At 40.4% G+C, this 27,172-nt stretch overlaps 1 protein-coding gene across 2 annotated transcripts in view; it reads left to right on the top strand.

The window, feature by feature from the left end:
- The first annotated feature begins 6,068 nt into the window (after positions 1-6,068).
- The window catches only part of LOC113937879 (sulfotransferase 1C1), a 41,290-nt gene continuing 20,186 nt past the window's right edge, over positions 6,069-27,172 (top strand). For both annotated transcript variants that reach the window (XM_027622796.1, XM_027622794.1), the window contains exons 1-2: positions 6,069-6,240; positions 15,850-15,978. In XM_027622796.1, the coding sequence (XP_027478597.1) occupies positions 6,069-6,240; positions 15,850-15,978 (301 nt within the window). The remainder of the gene's footprint in view (positions 6,241-15,849; positions 15,979-27,172) is intronic.

Raw genomic sequence — 27,172 nt, forward strand, 5'->3', positions numbered from 1 at the left:
AGTACAGATTCTTTGCCTCGTTGGTTATATTTATTTCAAGGTACCTTATGGTTTTGGGTGCAATTGTAAATGGGATTGATTCCTATATTTCTCTTTCTTCTGTCTTGCTGGTGGATAGGAATGCCACTGATTTCTGTGCATTGATTTTATATCCTGCCACTTGACTGAATTCCTGTTATGAGTTCTAGCAGTTCTGGGGTGGAGTCCTTTGGGTTTTCCACATACAGTATCATGTCATCTGCAAACAGTGAGAGTTTGACTTCCTCTTTGCCGATTCAGATGCCTTTGATTTCTTTTTGTTGTCTGATTGCTGTGGCTAGGACTTCTAATACTATGTTGAATAACAGTGGTGATAGTGGACATTCCTGCCATGTTCCTGACCTTAGGGATAAAGCTCTCGGTATTTCCCCATTGAGAATGATATTTGCTGTAGGCTTTCATAGATGGCTTTTATGATATTGAGGTATGTACCCTCTATGCCTATACTCTGAAGAGTTTTGATCAAGGTAGGATGCTGTACTTTGTCAAATGCTTTTTCTGCATCTATTGAGAGGATCATATGGTTCATGTTCTTTCTTTTTTTAATGTATTGTATCACATTGATTGATTTGCAGATGTTGAACCAAACTTGTGGCCCAGGGAAAAATCCCACTTGATCATGGTGAATAATCCTTTTAATGTACTGTTGTATCCTACTGGCTAGTATTTTGGTGAGAATTTTTGCATCCATGTTCATCAAGGATATTGGTCTGTAATTCTCCTTTTTGATGGGATCTTTGTCTGGTTTGGGGATCGAGGTAATGGTGGCCTCATAAAACGAGTTTTTCTTCCATTTCCATTTTTTGGAAAGTTTCAGAAGAATAGGTATTAATTCTTCCTTCAGTGTTTGGTAGAATTCCCCTGGGAAGCCATCTGGCCCTGGGCTTTTGTTTGTTGGGAGATTTTTGATGACTGCTTCAATTTCCTTAGTGGTTATAGGTCCGTTCAGGTTTTCTATTTCTTCCTGGTTCAGTTTTGGTAGTTGAAACATGTCTAGAAATGTATCCATTTCTTCCAGATTATCTAATTTGCTGCCACAGAGTCGCTCCTAATATGTCTTATACTTGTTTGTATTTCTTTGGTGTTGGTTGTGATCTCTCCTCTTTCATTCATGATTTTATTTATTTGGGTCATTTCTCTTTTCTTTTTGATAAATCTGGCCAGGGGTTTATCAATCTGATTAATTCTTTCAAAGAACCAGTTCCGAGTTTCGTTGATCTGTTCTACTGTTCTTTTGCTTTCTATTTCATTGATTTCAGCTCTGATCTTTATTATTTCTCTTCTCCTCCTGGGTTTAGGCTTTATATGCTGTTCTTTCTCCAGCTCCTTTAGGTGTACAGTTAGGTTGTATATTTGAGACCTTTCTTGTTTCTTGAGAAAGGCTTGTATTGCTATATACTTTCCTCTTAGGACTGCCTTTGCTGCCTCCCAAAGATTTTGAACAGTTGTGTTTTCATTTTCATTGGTTTCCATGAATTTTTAAAATTCTTCTTTAGTTTCCTGGTTGACCCATTCACTCTTTAGTAGGATGCTCTTTAGCCTCCATGTATTTGAGTTCTTCCCGACTTTCCTCTTGTGATTGAGTTCTAGTTTCAAAGCGTTGTGGTCTGAAAATGTGCAAGGAATGATCGCAATCTTTTGGTACCGGTTGAGATCTCATTTGTGACCTAGGATGTGATCTATTCTGGAGAATGTTCCATGGGCACTAGAGAAGAATGTGTATTCCTTTGCTTTGGGATGGAATATTCTGAACATTTCTGTGAACTCCATTTTGTCCAGTGTGTCATTTAAAATCTTTATTTCCTTGTTGATCTTTTGCTTAGATGATCTGTCCATTTCAGTGAGGTGGGTGTTAAAGTCCCCCACTATTATTGTGTTGTTGTTGATGTGTTTCTTTGCTTTTGTTATTAATTGCCTTATATAAGTGGCTGCTCCCATAGTAGGGGCATAGGTATTTACAATTGTTAGATCTTCTTGTTGGATAGACCCTTTAGGTAGGATAGAGTGTCCTTCCTCATCCCTATTACAGTCTTTGTTTTAAAATCTAATTTGTCTGATATAAGGATTGCCACCCCAGCTTTCTCTTGATGTCCATTAGCATGGTAAATGGTTTTCCACCTCCTCACTTTCAATCTTGGGGTGTCTTTGGGTCTAAAATGAGTCTCTTGTCGGCATCATATCAATGGGTCTTGTTTTTCTATCCAATCTAATGCCTTGTGTCTTTTAGCCCATTTACATTCAGGGTAACTATTGAAAAATATGAATTTAGTGCCATTGTATTGCCTGTAAGGTGACTGTTACTGTATATTGTTTCTATTCCTTTCTGGTCTATATTACTTTTAGGCGCTCTCTTTGCTTAGAGGACCCCTTTCAACATTTCTTTTCGGGCTGGTTTGGTGTTTGCAAATTCTTTTAGTTTTTGTTTTTCCTGGAAGCTTTTATCTCTTCTATTTTCAATGACAGCTTAGCTGCATATAGTTTTCTTGGCTGCATATTTTTCTCATTTAGTGCTTTGAATATATCACGCCAGTCCTTTCTGGCCTGCCAGGTCTCTGTGGATAGGTCTGCTCCCAGTCTAATGTTTCTACTTTTGTAGGTTACAGACTTCTTGTCGGAGCTGCTTTCAGGATTTTCTTTTTCTCTGAGACTTGTAGGTTTTACTATTAGATGTCGGAGTGTTGACCTATTTTTATTGATTTTGAGAGGGGTTCTCTGTGCCTCCTGGAATTTGATGTCCGTTTCTTTCCCCAAATTCAGGAAGTTCTCAGCTATAATTTGCTGCCATATACCTTCTGGCCCTCTCTCTCTCTTTCTTCTTCTTCTGGGATCCCAATTATTCTAATATTGTTTCATCTTATGGTATCACTTATCTCTCAAATTCTGCCCTTGTGATCCAGTAGTTGTTAATCTCTCTTTTTCTCAGCTTCTTTATTCTCCATCATTTGGCCTTCTATATCACTAATTCTTTCTTCTGTCTCATTTATCCTAGTAGTTAGAGTCTCCATTTTTTATTGCACCTCACTAATAGCCTTTTTAATTTCAACTTAGATTTTAGTTCTTTTATTTCTCCAGAAAGGGATACTCTAGTATCTTCCATGCTTTTTTCAAGTCCAGTTAGTATGTTTATAATCGTCATTCTGAACTCTAAGTCTGACATCCTACTAATGTGCGTACTGATTAGGTCCCTTACAGTTCGTATTGCTGTTTGTTCTTTTTTTTTTTTTTTTAAAGATTTTATTTATTTATTTGAGAGAGACTGAGAGATAGAGAGCACGAGAGGGAAGAGGGTCAGAGGGAGAAGCAGACTCCCTGCCGAGCAGGGAGCCCGATGTGGGACTCGATCCCGGGACTCCAGGATCATGACCTGAGCCGAAGGCAGTCGCTTAACCAACTGAGCCACCCAGGCACCCTTTTTTTTTTTTTTTGAGGTGAGTTTTTCCATCTTGTCATTTTGTCCCGAGGAGAATAGATGAATGAGAGAAAAAAATGCTAACAGGGTAAAAATGACCCCAGAAAATTAGTCACTAAACAAATCAGAAGAGACCAAAAACCAGGGGAAAAAGAAAGGGAAAGAAAAAAAGAAAAGGAATATGATCAGGCTGGTAATAGATCAGAGCCACACACTAGAGTTTGGGTGTATTTTTGTCTGTTAGAAGAAACTGCCTCCCAAAATTTTAAAGAAAGAAGAACTTATATATGTACAAAAATAAAGGTAAATATAATGAAGGGATGGAGTATGATTTTAAAGATGAAAATTATAAAAGATTTTATAAAAGGAATTGATAAGAAGTTGGTTGAAAAAAGAAAGAAGAAAAAAGGGGGGGAGAATATGATCAGGCAGGAGACTATAATAAAGCCATACACTAGAGATTTAAGGTATATTTTGTTCTGCTAGAAGAAACTGTATCCCAAATTTTAAAGAAAGAAAAAATTATATATATACAAAAAATAAGGTTAACTACAAAGGAGGGATAGAATATGACTGGAAAAGTGAAAATTAAAAAAGATTTTAAAAATTGAATTGATAAAATACTATGTTGGTTGAAAAAGGAAAGAAGAACAATTTTAAAAAATAGTAAAAAAAATAAAGAAAATTTAAAAAATTAACTTTGAAAGACTATTGAGTCATGGGGGAAAAAGCCATGAATTCTATGTGTAGTATTCCCCTAGTGCTGGAGTTCTGCTGTTCTCATTGATTGGTAAATTTGGTCTTGGCTGGTTGATCTTGCTGATCTTCTGGGGGAAGGGGCCTGTTGCCATGGTTCCCAAATGTCTTTGCCGGAGGCAGAATTGCCCTGCCCTTGCCGGGTTGGGCTAAGCAATCCGCTTGGGTTTGCTCTCAGCAGCTTTTGTTCCCTGCAAGCTTTCCGTACAGCTTTGGAGGAGGAGACTGAAAATGCCAGCCTCCCAATCTCTGCCCCGGAGGAGCCGAGAACTTGGGGCCCCTCTCCTCAGTGAGCCCCCAGAGAAAAGCAGTCAATCACTCCCATCTCCCTGGTCTCCTGCCACACTCCGTGCTCACCCGGCCTGTGACTGAGCGTTTCTATCTCTGGGCACCCGACCCCGTGTGGAGACTCCAAACCCAGCAGAGTCCTGTGGTGTGCTCCCATGTTGCAACTCCCGGGGGAGGAGGGGAGTCTCCCCGGATCTGCCACTTGTTGGGTCCCTGCCGGAAGAGCACTGGCCCGACTGCCTAGCAGATCTCGGTTTATGGCAACCCTGAGCTCAGAGCCCACTCCTCTGCTCTGTCTCTGCAGCTGGTTTCCCCGTTCTGATACCTGGGAGCTCTGCCGCACTCAGGCACCCCTGCTCTTTCTGTGACCCCGAGGGTCCTGAGACCACACTGTCCCAGCGAGGGTTCCACTCCCTGCTCAGCCACTGGAGCAGCACCCCTCAGTGGAGCCGACTTCTAAAAGTTCCGATTTTGTGCTCCGTGGCTCTATCATTTGCCAGTAGTGGCTGAGAGAGGCCCCCTCCCCTGTCATCTATCTTCCTGAATATCGCCTCAGATTCACTTTGCACATCCTACCTTCCAGAATGTGGTCGCTTTTCTGTTCATAGAGTTGCTGCTGTTCTTTTCTTTGATCTCCTGTTGAGTTTGTCAGTGTTCAGAGTGGTTTGATAACTATCTGGCTGAATTCCTAGGACCAGATGAAATTAAGGTCTCCTACTCCTCTGCCGTCTTGCTCCTCCCCCCCAGGATTACTCTTAAAACTAGTAATGCAGTGGTTGGATTTAGTGTGCTATGTTTCTATAATAAATGTAAGATTTCAAGAAACTGAAACACAATTATCTACAAAGGGAACAGCTATGGTATCCCAAGCCAGTGAGGGTTACTCCCCCAAGCAAATTGGTGTTACCTCCTCAGCTAGCATATGTTGCTCTCCAGCCAGGGATTTGGAGCAGGGAGTGAGACCTGGAGCTATGGATGCACAGAGAGACTTTCATGTAATCTAGATCTGCCACACTGAAACGTTTTGATGTCATTGTGTGGAAAGGGAACCCTAATATGTCTTGACTTCTGCCCCCATCAGTGACTTGTGTTAGCTCTAGAGTTGTCTAGGTCACATGTGATTTCGCCAACCCACCTGCAGCCTGCTTCAATGCTGCTTTGTAGATGGCCAGCCTAAGTGCTGATTCCATTCTTGTCCTCTCTCACTGCTCAGACTTGACAAGGACCTGTGAGCTTAGTCGTTTGACCTGGTCCCCCCCTGTCACTCAGTCCTCAGGCCATCTCTAAAAGTCCCATCAAAACCCATCTCGTCTAGCACATCTCCCAGTGTGCCTTCCTCTGAAATACGTTCCTGTCTTTACCATCCTGACACCCTGAAATGAAGCTATTGAAAATGCTTCTGGCTCTCCCTGTTTTGACTCTCTCACTTAAATTAACATTGAGCACAGTAATGAATGGCCACTACACCTCTCCTAACTTTCTCAGAGAATATTTTTCTTGACAGGAATGACTGTTTTGAGCATTGACACAAGCATACTTTTCTTTTAAGGATCTGTCTGGTGAGCCTATGGCAAAGATGCCCCGTGAAGAAATAAATGATCTCCAGCTGGTGGGAAAATACATACAACCAGAAACCAAGGAAGTGAATGGAGTCCTTATGACCAAGATAATGAGTAATAATTGGGACAAAATCTGGAATTTTCAAGCAAAACCTGATGATCTCCTCATTGCAACCTATGCAAAGGCAGGTAGGTTTGGGAAACTGGCAGTGGAGAAGCCAGCTGTAGAGGAGTGGTGATGTCTGGAAGGGCACCCCTATTTTAAAAATGCAGATTTTCGGGGGGTGGAGCAAGATGGTGGAGGAGTAGGAGACCTGGATTTCATCTGGTCTCGGGAATTCAGCTGAATAGGGAATCAAACCATCCTGAACACCTACAAACTCAACAGGAGATCGAAGAAAAGAATAGCAACAACTCTCTGAACAGAAAAGCGACCACTTACTGGAAGGTAGGACGTGCGGAGGAGTGAATCTGAGGCGATATTCGGGAGGATAGGCGGTGGGGGAGGGGCCTCCCTTGGCCGCTTCTGGCAAGTGATAGAGCCGTGGAGCACAAAATCAGAACTTTTAGAAGTCGGCTCCGCTGAGAGACATCGCTCCAGTAGCTAAGCTGGGGGTGGAACCCTCGTGGGACAGTGTGGTCTCAGGACCCTTGGGGTCACAGAAAGACCGGGGGTGCCTGAGTGCAACAGAGCTCCCAGGTATCGGAGTGGGTAAGCCAGAGCCGAGGCGCGGGCTTTCAGCTCAGGGTTGCCATAACCTGTGATCCGCGGCCCAGTCAGGCCACTGCTCCCCCAGCAGGGACACAACAAGCGGCAGAGCCGAGGAGACTCCCCTTCTTGCCCTGGGAGGAGCGGCGCGGAAGCGCACCGCAGGGATCTCTGGGTTTGGAGACTCCACACGGGGTCAGGTGCCAGAGATAGAAACACTGGCTCACAGGCCAGGTGAGCATGGAATGCAGCCGAGACCAGGGAGATGGGAGTGACTGACTGCTTTTCTCTAGGGGCACACTGAGAATCAGGGTCCTGAGTTCTTGGCTCCTCTGGGCAGAGATTGGGAGGCCACCATTTTCACTCTCATTCTCCAAAGCTGTACCGAAAGCTTGCAGGGAACAAAAGCGCCTGAGAGCAAACCCGAGCAGATTTCTTAGCCCGGACTGACAAGGGCAGGGCAATTCCGCCTCCAGCAAAGACATTTGGGAACCATGGCAACAGGCCCCTTCCCCAGAAGATCCGCATGAACGGCCAGCCAAGACCAACTTTACCGATCAAGGAGAATGGGAGAACACCAGTACTAAGCGAATACTGCACACAGAATACATGGCTTTTTTACCATGATTCATTAGTCTTTCAAAGTTAATTTTTTAACTGTTTTTTTTTTAATTTTTCTCTTTCCCTTTTTCAACCAACATCTTATCAATCCCTTTTTGAAAAAAAAATTTTTATTTTTCATTTTTAGAGTCATATTCTATCCCTTCATAGTAGTTACCCTTATTTTTGGCATATATATATAAGTTGGTCTCTTTAAAATTTTGAGATACAGTTTCTTCTAACAGATCAAAATATACCCTAAATCAGGAGTGTATGGCTTGGTTCTAATCTCCTGCCTGATCACATTCTCTCCCTTTGTTTTTTTAAATCTTCTTTCTTTTTTCAAACAACTTCTTATCTTATCAATTCCTTTTATAAAATCTTTTATAATTTTCATCTTTACAGTCATCTTCCATCTCTTCATTGTATCAACCCTTATTTTGTACATATATAGTCTTTCTTTCCTTAAAATTTTAGGAGACACTTTCTTCTAACAGACCAAAATACACCCAAAATCTAGTATATGGCATGATCTATGCACTAGCCTGATCATAATTAATCATATTCTGGGGTTTTTTTTGTTCTGTTTTTGTTCTTTTTTATCTTTTTCTGATTCTTTTTTTTCTCTTTCTTTTTTCTTTCTTTCCAATTCTTTTCCCCTGGTTTCAGATCTTTTCTGATTTGTTGAGAGTATATTTTCTGGGGACGTTGTTAACCTGTTAGCATTTTGTTCTCTCATTGATCTATTCTCCTCTGGACAAAATGACAAAATGAAAAAAATCACCTCAGCAAAAAGGACAAGAGGTAGTATCACCTGCCAGGGACCATTCAATACGGACATTAGTACGATGTCGGACCTAGAGTTCAGAATCATGATTTTAAAGATACTAGCCGGGCTTGAAAAAAGCATGGAAGTTATTAGAGAAACACTTCCTGGAGAAATAAAAGAACTAAAATCTAACCAAATCAAAATCAAAAAGGCTATTAATGAGATGCAATCAAAAATGAGGTCACTAACTGCTAGGATAAATGAGGCAGAAGAGAGAATCAGCGATAAAGAAGACCAAATGATGGAAAATAAAGAAGCTGAGAAAAAGAGAGATAAACAACTACTGGATCACAAGAGCAGAATTCGAGAGATAAGTGATACCATAAGATGAAACAATATTGGAATAATTGGGATCCCAGAAGAAAAAGAAAGAGAGAGAGGGGCAGAAGGTATATTGGAGCAAATTATAACAGAGAACTTCCCTAATGTGGGGAAGGAAACAGGCATCAAAATCCAGGAGGCACAGAGAACCCCCATCAAAATCAATAAAAATAGGTCAACACCCCGACATCTAATAGTAAAACTTACGAGCCTCGGAGACAAAGAGAAAATCTTGAAAGCAGCTCAGGAGAAGAGATATGTAACCTATAATGGTAGAAATATTAGATTGGCAACAGACCTATCCACAGAGACCTGGCAGGGCAGAAAGGACTGGCATGATATTTTCAGAGCACTAAACGAGAAAAATATGCAGCCAAGAATACTATATCCAGCTACTCTGTCATTGAAATTAGGAGAGATAAAAAGCTTCCAGGACAAACAAAAACTAAAGGATTTGCAAACACGAAACCAGCCCTCCAAGAAATATTGAAAGGGGTCCTCTAAGCAAAGAGAAAGCCTAAAAGCAGCATAGACCAGAAAGGAACACAGACAATATACAGTAACAGTCACCTTACAGGCAATACAATGGCACTAAAATCATATCTTTCAATAGTTACCCTGAATGTAAATGGGCTAAATGCCCCAATCAAAAGACACAGGCTATCAGATTGGATTAAAAAACAAGACCCATCAATATGCTGTCTGCTAGAGACTCATTTTACACCCAAAGACACCCCCACATTGAAAGTGAGGGGGTGGAAAACCATTTACCATGCTAATGGACATCAAAAGAAAGCTGCGGTGGCAATCCTTATATCAGACAAATTAGATTTTATTTTTTTTAAGATTTTATTTATTTATTTGAGAAAGAAAGAATGAGAGAGAGAGAGCACATGAGAGGGGGGAGGGTCAGAGGGAGAAGGAGCCCAATGCGGGACTCGATCCGGGGACTCCAGGATCATGACCTGAGCCGAAGGCAATTGCTTAACCAACCGCGCCACCCAGGCGCCCCTGACAAATTAGATTTTAAAACAAAGACTGTAATAAGAGATGAGGAAGGACACTATATCCTACTTAAAGGTTCTATCCAACAACAGTATCTAACAATTGTAAATATGCCCCTAAATGGGAGCAGCCAATTATATAAGCCAATTAATAACAAAAGCAAAGAAACACATCAACAAAAATACAATAATAATGGACAGATCATCTAAGCAAAAGATCAACAAGGAAATAAAGACTTTACATTTAAAGTAAAGTCGACCAAAAAGACTTCACAGACATATTCAGAACATTCCATCCCAAAGCAACGGAATACACATTCTTCTCTAGTGCCCATGGAACATTCTCCAGAATAGAACACATCCTAGGTCACAAATCAGGTCTCAACCAGTACCAAAAGATTGAGATCATCCCCTGCATATTTTCAGACCACAATGCTTTGAAACTAAACTCACTCCCAAGAGGAAACTGGGAAAGAACACAAATACATAGAGGCTAAAGAGCATTCTACAAAGGAATGAATGGTTCAACCAGGAAATTAAACAAGAATTAAAAAAAATTCATGGAAACCAATGAAAATGAAAACACAACTGTCCAAAATCTTTGGGATGCAGCAAAGGCAGTCCTGAGAGGAAAGTATATAGCAATACAAGCCTTTCTCAAGAAACAAGAAAGGTCTCAAATACACAACCTAACCCTACACCTAAAGGAGCTAGAGAAAGAACAGCAAATAAAGCCTAAACCCAGCAGGAGAAGAGAAATAATAAAGACCAGAGCAGAAATCAATGAAATAGAAACCAAAAGAACAGTGGAACAGATCAACGAAACTAGGAGTTGGATCTTGGAAGAATTAACAAGATTGATAAACCCCTGGCCAGACTTATCAAAAAGAAAAGAGAAATGACTCAAATCAACAAAATCATGAATGAAAGAGGAGAGATCACAACCAACACCAAAGAAATACAAACAATTATAAGAACATATTATGAACAACTCTATGCCAGCAAATTAGATAACCTGGAAGAAATGGGTGCATTCCTAGAGATGTATCAACTACCAAAATTGAACCAGGAAGAAATAGAAAACCTGAAAATACCTATAACCACTAAGGAAATTGAAGCAGTCATCAAAAATCTCCAAACAAAAAAAGCCCAGGGCCAGATGTCTTCCCAGAGGAGTTCTACTAAACATTTAAAGACGAATTAATACCTATTCTCGTGAAGCTGTTCCAAAAAATAGAAATGGAAGGAAAACTTCCAAACTCATTTTATGAGGCCACCATTACCTTGATCCCAAAACCAGACAAAGACCCCATCAAAAAGGAGAATTACAGACCAATATCCTTGATGAACATGGATGCAAAAATTCTCACCAAAATACTAGCCAGTAGGATCCAAAAGTACATTAAAAGGATTATTCACCGGGGCACCTGGGTGGCTCAGTTGGTTAAGCGACTCCCTTCGGCTCAGGTCATGATCCTGGAGTCCAAGGATCAAGTCCCACATCGGGCTCCCTGCTCAGCGGGGAGTCTGCCTCTCCCTCTGACCCTCCCCCCCTCATGCTCTCTCTCTCTCTCTCATTCTCTCTCTCAAATAAATAAATAAATAAACTTAAAAAAAAAGGGATTATTCACCAAGACCAAGTGGGATTTATCCCAAGGCTGCAAGGTTGTTACAACAACCACAAATCAATCAACGTGAGACAATACATTAGCAAAAGAAAGAACAACAATCATACGATCCTCTCAATAGATGCAGAAAAAGCATTTGACAAAGTACAGTATTCTTTCTTGATCAAAACTCTTCAAAGTATAGGCATAGAGGGTACATACCTCATTATCATAAAAGCCATCTTTGAAAAACCTACAGAGAATATCATTCTCAATGGGGAAATACTGAGAGCTTTCCCCCTAAGGTCAGGAACACAGCAGGGATGTCCACTATCACCACTGCTATTCAACATAGTATTAGAAATTCTAGCCGCAGCAATCAGACAACAAAAAGAAAGCAAAGGCATCCAAATCGGCAAAGAGGAAGTCAAACTCTCACTCTTTGCAGATGATATGATACTGTATGTGGAAAACCCAAAAGACTCCACCCCAAAACTGCTAGAACTCATACAGGAATTCAGTCAAGTGGCAGGATATAAAAATCAATGCACAGAAATCAGTGGCATTCCTATACACCAACAACAAGACAGAAGAGAGACAAATTAAGGAGTCAATCCCATTTACAATTGCACCCAAAACAATAAGATATCTAGGAATAAATCTTACCAAAGAGGCAAAGGATCTGTACACAGAAAACTCTAAAATACTCATGAAAGAAATTTAGGAAGACACAAAGAAATGGAAAAACGTTCCATGCTCATGGTTTGGAAGAACAAACATTGTGAAGATGTCAATGCTACCTAGAGCAATCTACACATTCACTGCAATCCCCATCAAAATACCATCCACTTTGTTCAAAGAAATGGAACAAATCATCCTAAAATTTGTATGGAACCAGAAGAGACCCTGAATAGCCAGAGGAATGTTGGAAAAGAAAAGCAAAGCTGGCGGCATCACAATTCCGGACTTCCAGCACTATTACAAAGCTGTCATCATCAGGACAGTATGGTATTGGCACAAAAACAGACACATAGATCAATGGAACAAAATAGAGATCCCAGAAATGGACCCTCAACTCTATGGTCAACTAATCTTTGACAAAGCAGGAAAGAATGTCCAATGGAAAAAAGACAGTCTCTTCAACAAATGGTGTTGGGAAAATTGGACAGCCACATGCAGAAGAATGAAACTGGACCATTTCCTTACACCACACACAAAAATAGACTCTAAATGGTTGAAAGACCTCAATGTGAGACAGGAGTCCATCAAAATCCTAAAGGAGAACAGCAGGTTCTCCTAAAGGAGGCAGCAACCTCTTCGACCTCAGCGCAGCAACTTCTTCCTAGAAACATCACCAAAGGCAAGGGAAGCAAGGGCAAAAATGAACTATTGGGATTTCATCAAGATAAAAACCTTTTGCACAGCAAAAGAAACAGTCCACACAACCAAAAGACAACCGACAGAATGGGAGAAAATATTTGCAAATGACATATCAGATAAAGGGCTAGTATCCAAAATCTATAAAGAACTTATCAAACTCAACACCCACAGAACAAATGATCCAATCAAGAAATGGGCAGAATATATGAACAGACATTTTTCCAAAGAAGACATCCAAATGGCCAACAGACACATGAAAATGTCCTCAACATTGCTCGGCATCAGGGAAATCCAAATCAAAACCTCAATGAGATACCACTTCACACCAGTCAGAGTGGCTAAAATTAACAATCAGGAAATGACAGATGTTGGCGGGGATGCGGAGAAAGGGGAACCCTCCTACACTGTTGGTGGGAATGCAAGCTGGTGCAACCACTCTAGAAAACAGTATGGAGTTTCCTCAAACAGTCGAAAATAGAGCTACCATATGATCCAGCAATTGCACTACTGGATATTTCCCCCAAATATACAAATGTAGGGATCTGAAGGGGTACGTGCACCCCAATGTTTATAGCAGCAATGTCCACAATAGCCAAACTGTGGAAAGAACCAAGATGTCCATCAACAGATGAATGGATAAAGAAGATGTGGTATATACACACAAAGGAATATTATGCAGCCATCAAAGGAATGAGATCTTGTCATTTGCAATGACGTGGGTGGAACTGGAGGGTGTTATGCTGAGTGAAATAAGTCAATCAGAGAAAGACATGTATCATATGACCTCACTGATATGAGGAATTCTTAATCTCAGGAAACAAACTGAGGGTTGCTGGAGTGGTGGGGGGTGGGATGGAGGGGGTGGCTGGGTGATAGACATTGGGGAGGCTATGTGCTATGGTGATAGCTGTGAATTGTGGAAGACTGTTGAATCACAGATCTGTACCTCTGAATCAAATAATGCAATATATGTTAAGTAAAAAAAAAAAAAGAAGAAGATAGCAGGAGGGGAAGAATGAAGGGGAGTAAATCGGAGGGGGAGAAGAACCATGAGAGACGATGTACTCTGAAAAACAAACTGAGGGTTCTAGAGGGGAGGGGGGTGGGGGGATGGGTTAGCCTGGTGATGGGTATTAAGGAGGGCACGTTCTGCGTGGAGCACTGGGTGTTACGCACAAACAATGAATCATGGAACACTACATCAAAAACTAATGATGTCATGTGTGTTGATTAACATAACAATAAAAAATTAAAAAAATAAAAATATAAAAATGCAGATTTTCACCAGGCCTGACCCTGGGAGAAATGAAACCAGACTTGCTTCTGAGCTCCAATCCCTCAGGATCCAAGGTCCTCCTGTTTACTTAGGTAGAATCCCAGATCCTCAAAGGACTTAATGAATTACAAGATTATTTAAATGCAGAGTCTAAAAAATTATACAGAGGTTCTCACAGTAATCTTGCCAACCCAGCCACTCCTGGTTCCCATCAGCCAAGCAATCTAGGAAGTGAGCACAACCCTTGCCCATAAGAAGCATCTCTTAGTGGGGGGACACCAATGTGGAAAAAAGGCTTTCACCCCAATATGAAACGTTCTAATAGCTTCGGGTCCAACACCCACACAAGTACAGTCGGAAGGATCTGGGAAAGGGGAGGTGACACTTACCAGGATCTTATAAAATGAAGAGGAGGCTGTGACAAAAGTGAGGGTCTGCAAGTGCAAGGGGTTTCGAGGCTTGTGCAGGGGTGGAGGAACAAAGAATATCCTAACCGGGGAGGCCAATAGAATGACAATCTCCCTGCAATACCTGCATTTGTAACATCAAGCCATGTGACCAAGTGAGGTGATAAACTTGAAGCTGTAACCAGTTTGGGAAGGTCTCTCACCGGCCATTTAACTCCGTAAGAGGAACTCTCGGTATTCATAACCAGAAAGATTTCAGAAAAGAATCAGTTCACCACATTCTCCCAACCTTCCTTGGACTGTTTCTGTCCTCTGTGTTTGGGAAGTCGCTCCTTAGCCTCACTCTCTTCTCAGGACTTAGCATTACTTAAAACTAGGGCAGGCACTTCCTGTCAGCAGGGTTCAATTCTTCAAGTATCTCCTTTTCTGTCTGGTTTGTACTGGACACTTCTGGTTAGAACTGAACTTGAATTTGCATTGCACCTCAGAGAAGGAATTTTTCAGCTCACCTTTGAAATTATGCAGTCAATCTCAAGGCCGCTCAGGATGGTCCCCAAGTTTCCAGCCTTATTCCCTCACCTCTCCCACCACCTCTTACCTGCTGTGAGCCCACTTACACTTACCAATTCAGAAATGTGACTTGTCTTTATCCTGGTTCCTGAGGCCCCCCCCCCACCTGGGAGCCTGGGATGCCCTGGCTTCTTAATGCAGATGAACATTCCGGTACTGTTTCAACTCTTCACTCCAAAACCACCATCTGAACTCAGCCTTACTGACCCCTTCTGCACCAAGATGGCCCTCCTCCTCTGAACTCCTGTAGCCCTTTGCACATCCTTTTTGTCTCTAACTGTACACTGTTCATCTTCTAGTTATCTGTGTATATGTCATATTTATCAGTGAGCAGCAGGTTTGACTATGAGCCAGAGAAACACCAAATACTTTTGGTGGAAAAAGGAAAATGGATATCTGGTGGACAGTGAGCAGAATCTAGCTCTTTACTGACCTATATGCCTATTTGCACTTCTCTTCTGTATCCATTAGGATTTAATTTGGCTACAAGTGTCAGAAAACCCAAAAGAAAAAGCAGTCTGGAGATTAGCAGTCAGGGCTGAAGTGGTGGCTACGTTGATCATCAAAGACCCTGGCTCTTTCTAACTTTCTGCACACATTCCAAAAAGCAGAAAGAAGGTAGGAAGGGAGGAATAGGTTGTGTTCCTTCTCTTGAAAGACAACTTCCCAAAATGGCATGGCCCCATCATGTAAGAAAGACTGGTAAACATTACCTTTGAGGCAAGTAGCTGTATGTTCAGCTAAAAATTTATTAATTTGAGAAAGAAGGGAAGAATGGATATAAGCTAGGCAAGAGGTAGTCTCTGTCCTAACTTATCTCCTCCAAAAAGATTGTAAACTGGTTAGGACAGGGACAGTGGTTAATTCATCTTTGTATCTCCCTACATTCATTTCACTCAATACGCATTTGCTGAAACTACATTTACTAGGTGCAAAGCCCTTATGTGAGGCACTGGGGATTAAAGAGGAGGTGATAAGTGAGCTGATTCCGCTTAACACTCAGCATATGTGAATTTTACTGAATACATAAATAATCAAGGAAATGAATTAAATTGTGCAGTGAGTGGATGAAATTGATAATAACTAATGCTCTAGGCACAACCTGGACACAAGAGATTGTGGACATGATCCAAAATGACGGAGATGTGCAGAAGTGCCAGAGGGCCAACACCTTTGACCGGCATCCTTTCATCGAGTGGGCTCTACCCCCACCCCTCAACTCAGGTAAGTTGGCCCAAAAAAAACCCATGAGGCTGTAACTAAGACCCATGACCACTGTGCTCGGTCAGTTTGCACCTGAAAAGAGAATTGTTTCTATAGTTAGCCTTCTGGAAAATATTTCCAAAGGACACTGGGAAAGAGGTAAAAGTCAATGTACTCACTTCAACTGGGAAACAAGGCTTTTAAATCTATCTTCTAAAATATATATTTGGTGAGCATGAGAGAGCACATTCCCACTAGTGATTGGGAATTCAAAAGTGATGATGACTGTGTAACACAGAGAAGGCAAGGAGAGGACTCCTAGCACCCAGTGGTTAAGAACCATATTCCTCTGTCATTGTGCTCCTTCTCACAGAGGATTGTCTTTGTATATATTTTATCTATAACCTGTCTACCACAAAATCAAACTAACATATATAATAGCATTACCATCAACAATTACACTTCACAACAAAGATACTAAGAAATACAAGATACAGAACGCTTGAAGAGCTTGAAATCAATTAGGAATAAAGGGCATGTTTTTATAAAGTAAATAGTGGCAAACAGTAGCTTTTGTAATAAGAGACAACCCAGTGGTGAAAAGCCGCAGATTTTGGAATCAAACAATTCAGCTTCAAATATTTTATCCGGGTGACATTGAGCAAATGATTAACTCTCAAAACCTAATGTTATATTCATTTATAAAGTAATACCTATTGAAAACCCATTATTGATTGAGTCATCTATTCTAGCACCTTTAGTTGAAAAAAAAATCTTTTTTTTTCCCCATTGAATAACCTTGGCTCCTTTTCCAAAATTGACTAACTACATATACATGGGTATATTCTGTACTTTCTATTCTGTTCCTTTCCATTGTGTGTCTATCTTTATGCCAACACCACACCTTTGGATTACTGTAGATTTATAAGTTTTGAAGTTAGGAAATTAGGTAGCATAAATTCTCCAATTTTTTTCTTCTTTTTAAAACTTGCTTTATCTATTTTAGGATCTTTGTAAATTCTAGAATCAGGCTGTAACTTTCTACAGAAAAAAAAATCTGGTATTTGGCTGGGATTGCATTGAATCTATTGATCTATTTGGGGAGGACTATTACCCTAACAAAATCAGGTTTTCTGATCTGTGAGTGTGGTTTATTTCTTCAATTATTTAGGCCTTGTTTAATTTCCCTCAACAGTGTTTTATACCTTCCATCACTTAAGTCTGGCACATCTTCAATCAAATTTAACCATAAATAGTTTTATTTTATGCTATTATAAATGGTATTTTTGTATTTTAATTTTTAATTATTTGTGGCTGGTATACTGAAATATGATTGATATTTGATTTTGACTTTGTACCCTGCAGCCTAGCTTATTGGTTCTAGTAACTTTTTTGTACTTTCTATTGGGTTTTCTACATGAACCATCATGTGTTCTGTGAATAAAGTTTTAATTCTTCCTCTCTAGTCTGGTTATCTGTTATTTGTTTTTCTTACTTTGTTGCACTCCCTGGAACTTCCAGTGCAATGTCAAACAGAAATCATGAGTGCAGACATCCTTGTCTTGTTCCTGAACCTAAGGGAAAAGCATTCAGGTCTTACCATCAAGTATGATGCTAGCTGCAGTTTTTTTGTAGATGTTCTTATCAGGGCAAAGAAGTTCCCTTCGGTTCCTTATTTTCTCAGAGTTTTTAATCGTAAATCATTGTTGAATTTTGTCAATGTTATTTGAGCTGGGGATTCATTTTCATTCATTTCATTCATTTTCAGCCATTTTCTCTTTATGGCTATACATTTTTCTCTGAAAGCTATTTTAAGTGTTCTTGGTTTTGATATGTAGTGTTTTCTTTACATTTCATTTTACCACATTTTTCAGAATTTCTGTAATTTTACACCAGAGATATTTAGTAGATATTTTTAATTTCCAGATGGGAGGATTTATTTTATTTTATTTTTTTATTTGTCAGAGAGACAGAGAGAGAGAGAGAGAGGACAAGCAGGAGGAGCGGCAAGCAGAGGGAGAAGTAGGCTCCCCGCTGAGCAAGGAGCCCAATGTGGGGCTCGATCCCAGGACCCTGGATCATGACCTGAGCCAAAGGCAGACATGTAACCAACTGAGCCACCCAAGCATCCCTTTTTCTTTTTTACTTTGTGTTGAACTTGTGATCAAAGAGTATTGTTTGTAGTGTTCCACATTTTTTAAAACTACTCTTTTATTTTTGCCCTATTATCAACTTTTATGAATTTTCCATGTGCACTTGAGAAGATATATTCTCTATTATCTGAAAGATCTAATATATTCTTTATTTTGTTTAAATCTTTTATATCTTTTTTTTCTTTTTGTCCTCTTAGCTTATACAGAAAATTAAGTGTACAGTTTTTAGTGTGTTTCTAGTTCTCCTTACATCTACTGTGGTTTCTGTCTTATATAAGCAGTTATTCTGTTATTTGGTACATACATATTTATGATTTTTATATTTCATTGATAGAATGGAGTCTTTAGCAATATAAAGTTCCTTCTTTGTCGTCCATAATGCTTTTGGGGTTGAATCCTACTTTGTCTGATAGCATCACAATCCATACTTTTTTATAGTTACCAAATGCATTTTATATCTCTATCCACCCTTTTACTTTTACTCTTTCTGTGTTTTAGGTGTATCTTCCATGCTGCATATGGTTGCCTTTTCCCTTATGAGCCAATTTGAACAATTTTTTTTTATTCATTTAAGTCATCTCTATACCCAAATTAGGGCTCAAACTCACAACCCTGAGATCAAGAGTCACATGCTTTTCTGACTGAGCCAGCCAGTTGCCCCTTAAACATTTTTAATAGGTGATTCAATCCCACTCACGTTTGTTGATATGACTGATACATTTGGTCACAATTATATCATATTGAAACCAAACTAACATGAGTTTACTCCTTAGTGAGTTGCAGATAGAAATTACACCAGGTAGAGTTGTCACACAAAAGAAACTTTATTTGCAGCAAATAAGGAAGTCATGGGGAATAATTTTCAAAGCCATGACTCTCAGAACAAGGATAAATGGGTTTATTTTACTTAGGGTTAGGATAAATATTCAGAAAGAGAGTTTTGTCATGTATGTAAAGGAGGAGACGTAAGGTCACACATGCGCCTTAAGGAAGCATGCCTATACATACATTGCATATTATGTTAATGAGGCCTGTGCTTCTCCTTGGGTCGAGGTTTTAATATTATAATGAGGTAAAGGTAACTGTTGGTCACTCCATGGGTCACTGCATCGTCCATCTGCACAGATGTCAGTTGGGGGTTTAGCTCACGCTGGTCCGGGTGGTTTGGGCCAGTTGGAGCTCATCAACCGGGCAGTCATTATTGCTTGAGGGGTAGTTTTGTTTTCCATCACCAGGATGCTATGTTCATTAGATCTTTTGCCTGAGTTAAGATATAAGCTGAAAAGAAGAGTTTAAAGAGAAATGTGGGACAAAGGTTGGTGGGTACAAGCAAGTGGGCAGTAAAGGTCAGGTCCTTGAGTCTAGCTGGTGAAAATAATATCATGTGCAATAAGTAATATTTACTGTTTCCCTATTTGGTATTTCCTTTTCGTTTCTCATTTTTAAAAAAATGTGTGGGAGTTTTGTTCTTTTTTTAAGTTTTTAAATGCTAATATAGTTAACATACAGAGTCATATTAGTTTCAGGTATACAATATAGTAATTCAACAATTCTGTATGTTACTCCGTACTCACCATGATAAGTGTGCTCTTAATCCCCTTCACCTATTTAACCCAGCCCCTCATCCACCTCCCCTCCGGTAACCATCAGTTTCTTCTCTATAGTTGAGTCTATTTCCCAATTTGTCTCTCTCTTTTTTATTTTTCCTTTGTTCATTTTGTTTCTTAAGTTCCACATATTAGTGAGATCATATAGTATTTGTCTTTCTCTAACTGACTTATTTCACTTAGCATAATACTCTCTAGTTCCATCCATGTCATTACAAATGGCAAGATTTCATTCTTTTCTATGGCTGAGTAATATTCCATCGTGTATATATACCACAAGTTCTTTATCCATTCATCTCTTGATGGACACTTGGGCTGCTCCCATAATTTGGCTTTGTAAATACTGCTTCAATAAATATAGGAGTGCATATATCCTTTTGAATTAGTGTTTTTGTATTCTTTGGGTAAATACTCAGTAGTGTAATTACAGGATTGTAGAGTAGTTCTGTTCTTAATTTTTTGAGGAACTTCCATACTGTTTTTCACATTGGCTACACCAGTTTGCATTCCCACCAGCAGTGCAAGAGGGTTCCTTTCTCTCCACATCCCTGTCAACTCCTGTTGTTTCTTGGGCTGTTGATTTTAGCCGTTCTGACAGGTATGAGGTGATATCTCATGTCTTATTGTAGTTTTTGCATTTCCCTGATGATCAGTGATATTGAGCATCTTTTTATGTGTCTGTTGGCCATCTGGATGTCTTCTCTGGGGAAATGTCTGTTCATGTCTTCTGCCCATTTTAGTCAGTTTGTTTGTTGGTTGGGGTGTTCAGTTTCATATCTTCTTTACATATTTTGGATACTAACCTTTTATTGGATATGTCATTTGCAAATATCTTCTCCTATTTGGTAGGATGTCTTTTAGTTTTGCTGATTGTTTCCTAGGCTGTGCAGAAGCTTTTTGTTTTGATGTAGTCCCAATAGTTTATTTTTGCTTTTGTTTCCCTTGCCTCACAAGACATATCTAGAAAAATGTTGATATAGCTGATATCAGAGAGAATACTGCCTGTGCTCTATTCTAGGATTTTTATTGTTTCAGGTCTCACATTTGGGTTCCTAATCCATTTTGAATTTATTTTTGTGTGTGGTGTAAGAAAGTGGCCCAATTTCATTCTTTTGCATATAACTGTCTAGTTTTCCCAACACCATTTGTTGAAAAGACAGTCCTTTTCCCACTGGATATTCTTTCCTGCTTTATTGAAGATTAATTGACCATATATTTGTGGGTTTGTTCCTGGGCTTTCCATCCTGTTTCATTAATCTATGTGTCTATTTTTGTGCCAGTACCATACTGTATTGATCACTACAGCTTTGTAGTGTAACTTGAAATCTAGAATTGTGATACCTCCAGGTTTGTTCTTCTTTTTCCCAAAATTGCTTTGGCTATTCACGGTCTTTTGTGGTTCCATACAAATTTTAGGATTATTTGTTTTGTTTCTGAGAAAAATGCAGTTGGTATTTTGATAAGGCTTGCATTAAATCTGTAGATTTGGGGGATAGTTTGGACATTTTAACAATATTTGTTCTTCTAACCCATGAGCATGGAATAGCTTTCTGGTTTCTCTTTGTTGTCTTCAATTTCTTTCATCAATGTTTTGTAGTTTTCAGAGTACAGATCTTTCACCTCCTTAGTTGTTTATTCCTAGATATTTTATTTTTTTGGTGCAGTTGCAAACCAGATTGCTTTCTTAATTTCTCTTTCTGTTGCTTCATTATTAGTATATAGAAATGCAACAGATTTCTGTATATTGATTTTGTATCCTGTGACCTTACTGAATTCATTTATCAGTTCAAGTATTTTCTTGATGGAGTCCTTAGGGTTTTCTATATACAGTATCATGTCATCTGCAAATAGTGAAAGTTTTATTTCTTCCTTACCAATCTGGATGCCTTTGTGTAGGACTTTTCTATTTTGTTTTATTTTGAGGGGTTTTTTTGTTGTTGTTTTTAAGAATTTTTTTATTTTTTTCCTAGTGTTTGGTTGCCTGTGTATTATTATCACTTTTTATAAGTACTTAATCCTCTTTTCTCTTACTTACACTTTTACTACCTGATCTGCCAGTTTCAAAGGAATTTTTTTACTCTCCCTGTTACATATAAAACTACCAATAATCTTACTCTAAATTTTAAGTTGCATTCTTTCTACTTTGTTGGAAAGAAAGACTGGAGTGATCTACCAACAACCCTATTATCCAGGCTGGCCACAATAAAGGAGAGCATTTGCATTTGGCTAGCTTGTGGGTTTTCTTCAAGGCAAGCAATCTGGATACCGACTAAAGGAGGCACGCAGTTGCTTTGAAGCAAGAGCTCATAAACCTCTTCATCTATGCTGGGGTAGGGATTTGGCCTGCGTCCACAGAGAGTGACCACTGGGTTCTGGGATTCCTTTGTGGATTTCATTTCCTAATGTGACTGGCATCCACTAGGCAGAACACCTCTTTTCCTCTCTCTCAGATCCACAGTTCCACTAGTTGACCCTGGAGGTATAATATCAATCTCCTACTAAACTTTTTATGAATTTAATTTAATGAAATAGCCTTTATAACCAGAATAGCGAGCAAAGCCAGTGGCCTTAGCTTTGTGGCTGATACTGGACAGTCCTCTGAGCCAATGAAATTTCTATAATCATGATCTCCTAAGTAATTTGGTAAGGTTTGTCCCACTGGACTATTAGGAGAGGTTTATATTGCACAACCGACCCTTGATCAGGTTGCCAACATGTGGAAGACAAGTGCTGTCACTCCCCTGTGGCCTGATGCAAGATGGGCCAGTGGCATGGCATCTCTGGGGGAATAGCTACCTGGGGGCTGTGTCTGGTATTCTGGGAGGTGGCTCATGCAAGCCTTCATAACAAGAGTGTAATTTGGTTAAGGAGTCTACAATGTTATTATAATGTGCTTCTGATGTTTGTTGGCATGTGTCTATAGACATGAGTGGCCATAATTGGCATATCCTCAACAAAGCCAAAAAAACCGGTTCCCACTGAGCCCATCCCCCACCACAGGGGACAGGGCAACTCTGCCCAAACAGGGTTCCTTGAGTAACAGTGCTACAAGCACCTCCCCCAGAAGTCAAGCTGGGGGAACAAGAAGCCAGAAACCCTAAGTTCCCTAGAAAATAGGTGCATCTTGCTTTGGTTGTGGTCAATAATTTGGACTCTATACATTCCCTCAACCACCCATCAACAGAATAACTAGGAGGAGGAACCCCCAAAATAGGAAAGACTCAGAGATTATGATTTATGCTGGAGATTTACAAATGGATGCAGATATAACCAAGATGTCGGAGATGGAATTCAGGCTAGCAATTGTGAAGACAATAGCTAGAATGGAGAAATCAATTAATGGCAACATAGAGTCTCTAAGGGCAGAAATGAAAACTGAATTAGCAGAACTTAAAAATGCTATCAGTGAGATCCAATCTAATCTAGATAATCTAACAGCTAGGGTAAGTGAGGCAGAAGAACGAATCAGTGACCTAGAAGACAATTTAATAGATAAAAAAGCAAAAGAGGAGGCCAGGGAAAAACAACTCAGAATCCATGAAAATAGAATCAGAGAAATAAGTGACACCATGAAGCATTCCAATGTCAGAATGATTAGAATCGTGGAGGGGGTGGAGAGAGAGAGAGAAGACTAAAAGATATATTTGAGCAAATCGTAGCTGAGAACTTCCCTAATCTGGGGAATGAAACAAACATTCACATCCTAGAGGCAGAGAGGACCCCTCCCAAGATCAAGGAAAACAGTCCAACACCTTGGCATGTAATAATAAAACTGGCAAATCTTAGAACCAAGGAAACCATCTTAAGGGCAGTTAGGGGGAAGAGATTCCTTACGTACAGAGGGAGGAACATCAGAATAACGTCAGACCTATCCACAGAGACCTGGCAAGCCAGAAAGGCCTGGCAAGACATATTCAGGGTACTAAATGAGAAAACATGCAGCCAAGAATACTTTATCTGGCAAGGCTATCATTTAGAATGGATGGAGAGATGCAGAGTTTCCAAGACCAGCAGAAACTGAAGGAATATGTGACCACTAAGCCGGCCCTGCAAGAAATATTAAGGGGGGTTCTATAAAAGGAGAAAACCCCAAGAGTGATATACAACAGAAATTTACAGGGACAATGTATAAAACAACATCTTCACAGGCAACATGATGACAATTAATTCATATCTTTCAATAATCACTCTCAATGTGAACGGCCTAAATGCTCCCATAAAATGGCACAGGGTTGCAGATTGGATAAAGAGACAGGACCCATCCATATGCTGTCTACAAGAGACTCATTTTGAACCTAAAGATACATCCAGACTGAGGTGAAGGGATGGAGATCCATCTTCCATGCCAGCGGGCCTCAAAAGAAAGCTGGGGTAGCAATTCTGATATCAGACAAATTAGATTTTAAACTACAGTCTGTAGTTAGAGAAACAGAAGGACACTATATCATTCTTAAAGGGTCTATCCAACAAGAGGATCTAGCAGTTGTAAATATCTATGCCCCCAATATGGAAGCAGCCATCCAAATAAGCCGTTAGCCAAAATAAAGGGTCATATTGATAACAATACGTTAATTGTAGGAGACCTCAATACTCCACTCTCAGCAATAGACAGATCATCTAAGCCGAAAATCAACAAGGAAACAAGAGCTTTGATGATACACTGGACCAGAAGGACCTCATAGAAATATACAGAATAGGAGGCGGAGCAAGATGGCGGAGGAGTAGGAGACCTAGATTTCGTCTGGTCTCAGGAATTCAGCTGAATAGGGATCAAACCATTCTGAACACCTACGAACTCAACAGGAGATCGAACAGGAGAGTAGCAACAACTCTCTGAACAGAGAAGCGACCACTTACTGGAAGGTAGGGCGTGCGGAGAAGTGAATCCGAGGCGATATTCGGGAGGATAGACGGCGGGGGAGGGGCCTCCGCCGGCCGCTTCTGGCAAGTGATAGAGCCGCGGAGCACAAAATCGGACCTTTTAGAAGTTGCCACGGTGGAGGGACGTCGCTGCAGTGGCTAAGCGGGGGGTGGAATCCTCCCGGGACAGTGTGGTCTCAGGACCCTTGGGGTCACAGAGAGACCGGGGGTGCCTGAGTGCTCCAGAGCTCCCAGGTATCAGAGCAGGGAAGCCGGCTGCAGATACGGAGCAGAGTCGCGGGCTCTCAGCTCGGGGTTGCCATAAACTGTGATCTGCGGCCCAGTCGGGGCACGGCTCCCCCAGCAGGGACCCAACAAGCAGCAGATCCGGGGAGACTCCCCTTCCTTCCCGGGGAGGAGCGGTGCGGGAACGCACTGCAGGGATCTGCTGGGTTTGGAGACTCCGCGCGGGGTCGGGTGCCAGAGATAGCAATGCTCGATCACAGGCCGGGTGAGCACGGAGTGCGGCCGGAGACCGGGGACACGGAAGTGACTGCTTTTCTCTGGGGGCACACTGAGGAGCAGGGCCCCGAGTTCTCAGCTCCTCCGAGTGGAGATTGGGAGGCCACCATTTCTGCCCTGGTCCTCCAAAGCTGTACCGAGAGCTTGCAGGGAACAAAAGCTCCTGAGAGCAAACCGGAGCAGCTTCCTTAGCCCGGACCGACAAGGGCGGGGCAATTCCGCCTGCGGCAAAGACATTTGGAAACCACAGCAACAGGCCCCTCCCCCAGAAGATCAGCACAAACAGCCAGCAAGCCAAGACCAAGTTGATCGATCAAGGAGAATAGGAGAACTCCAGCGCTAGGGGAATACTGCACATAGATTCATGGCTTTTTTTTTTTTTTACCATGATTCATTATTTCATCAAAGTTAATTTTTGTTGACTGTTTTTTTTTATTTTTCTTTTTCCCTTTTTCAACCAACATCTTATAAATCCCTTTTTTTAAAAAAAAAAAACCTTTTTATTTTTCATTTTTAGAGTCATATTTTATCCCTTCATAGTAGTTACCATTATTTTTGGCATATATATATAAGTTGTTCTCTCTTTAAAATTTTGAGGTACAGTTTCTTCTAACAGATCAAAATATACCCTAAATCACTAGTGTATGGCTTTGTTCTAGTCTCCTGCCTGATCACATTCTCTCCCTTTTTCCTTTTTTTTTTCTTAAATCTTCTTTCTTTTTTCAAACAACTTATCTTACCAAGTCCTTTTATAAAATCTTTTATAATTTTCATCTTTACAGTCATCTTCCATCCCTTCATTGTAGCAACCCTTATTTTGTACATATATGTCTTTCTTCCTTTAAAATTTTAGGAGGCACTTTTTTCTAACAGACCAAAATACACCCAAAATCTAGTGTGTGGCACTGATCTATGCACTAGCCTGATCATATTTGAGCATATTCTGCCTTTTTTGTATTGTTTTGTTTTTGTTTTTATCTTTTTTTTTTCTTTTTCTCTTTCTTTTTTCTTTCTTTGCCTTTCTTTTCCCCTGGTTTCAGGTCTTTTCTGATTTGTATACAGTATATTTGCTGGGGACGTTGTAAGCCTGTTAGCATTTTGTTCTCTCATTCATCTATTCTCCTCTGGACAAAATGACAAGACGAAAGAAATCACCTCAGCAAAAAGAACAAGAGGTAGTACCGTCAGCCAGGGACCTACTCAATACGGACATTAGTACGATGTCGGACCTAGAGTTCAGAATCATGACTTTAAAGATACTAGCTGGGCTTGAAAAAAGCGTGGAAGTTATTAGAGAAACCCTTTCTGGAGAAATAAAACAACTAAACTCTAACCAAATCGAAATCAAAAAGGCTATTGATGAGGTGCAATAAAAAATGGGGGCACTAAATGCTAGGATAAATGAGGCAGAAGAGAGAATCAGCGATATAGAAGACCAAATGATGGAAAATAAAGAGGCTGAAAAAAAGAGAGAGAAACAACTATAGGATCACGAGGGCAGAATTCGAGAGATAAGTGATATGATAAGATGAAACAACATTAGAATAATTGGGATCCCAGAAGAAGAAGAGAGAGAGAGAGGGGCAGAAGGTATATTGGAGCAAATTATAGCAGAGAACTTCCCTAATGTGAGGAAGGAAACAGGCATTAAAATCCAGGAGGCACAGAGAACCCCTCTCAAAATCAATAATAATAGGTCAACACCCCGACATCTAATAGTAAAACTTACGAGTCTCAGAGACAAAGAGAAAATCCTGAAAGCAGCTCGGGAGAAGAGATATGTAACCTACAATGGTAGAAACATTAGATTGGCAACAGACCTATCCACAGAGACCTGGCAGGCCAGAAAGGACTGGCAAGATATCTTCAGAGCACTAAACGAGAAAAATATGCAGCCAAGAATACTATATCCAGCTAGGCTATCATTGAAAATAGGAGAGATAAAAAGCTTCCAGAACAAACAAAAACTAAAGGAATTTGCAAACACAAAACCAGCCCTCCAAGAAATATTGAGAGGGGTCCTCTAAGCAAAGAGAGAACCTAAAAGCAGCAAAGAGCAGAAACGAACACAGA

This window comes from Zalophus californianus, chromosome 8, assembly GCF_009762305.2.
Source record: "Zalophus californianus isolate mZalCal1 chromosome 8, mZalCal1.pri.v2, whole genome shotgun sequence".
NCBI classification, from domain to species: Eukaryota; Metazoa; Chordata; class Mammalia; order Carnivora; family Otariidae; genus Zalophus; species Zalophus californianus.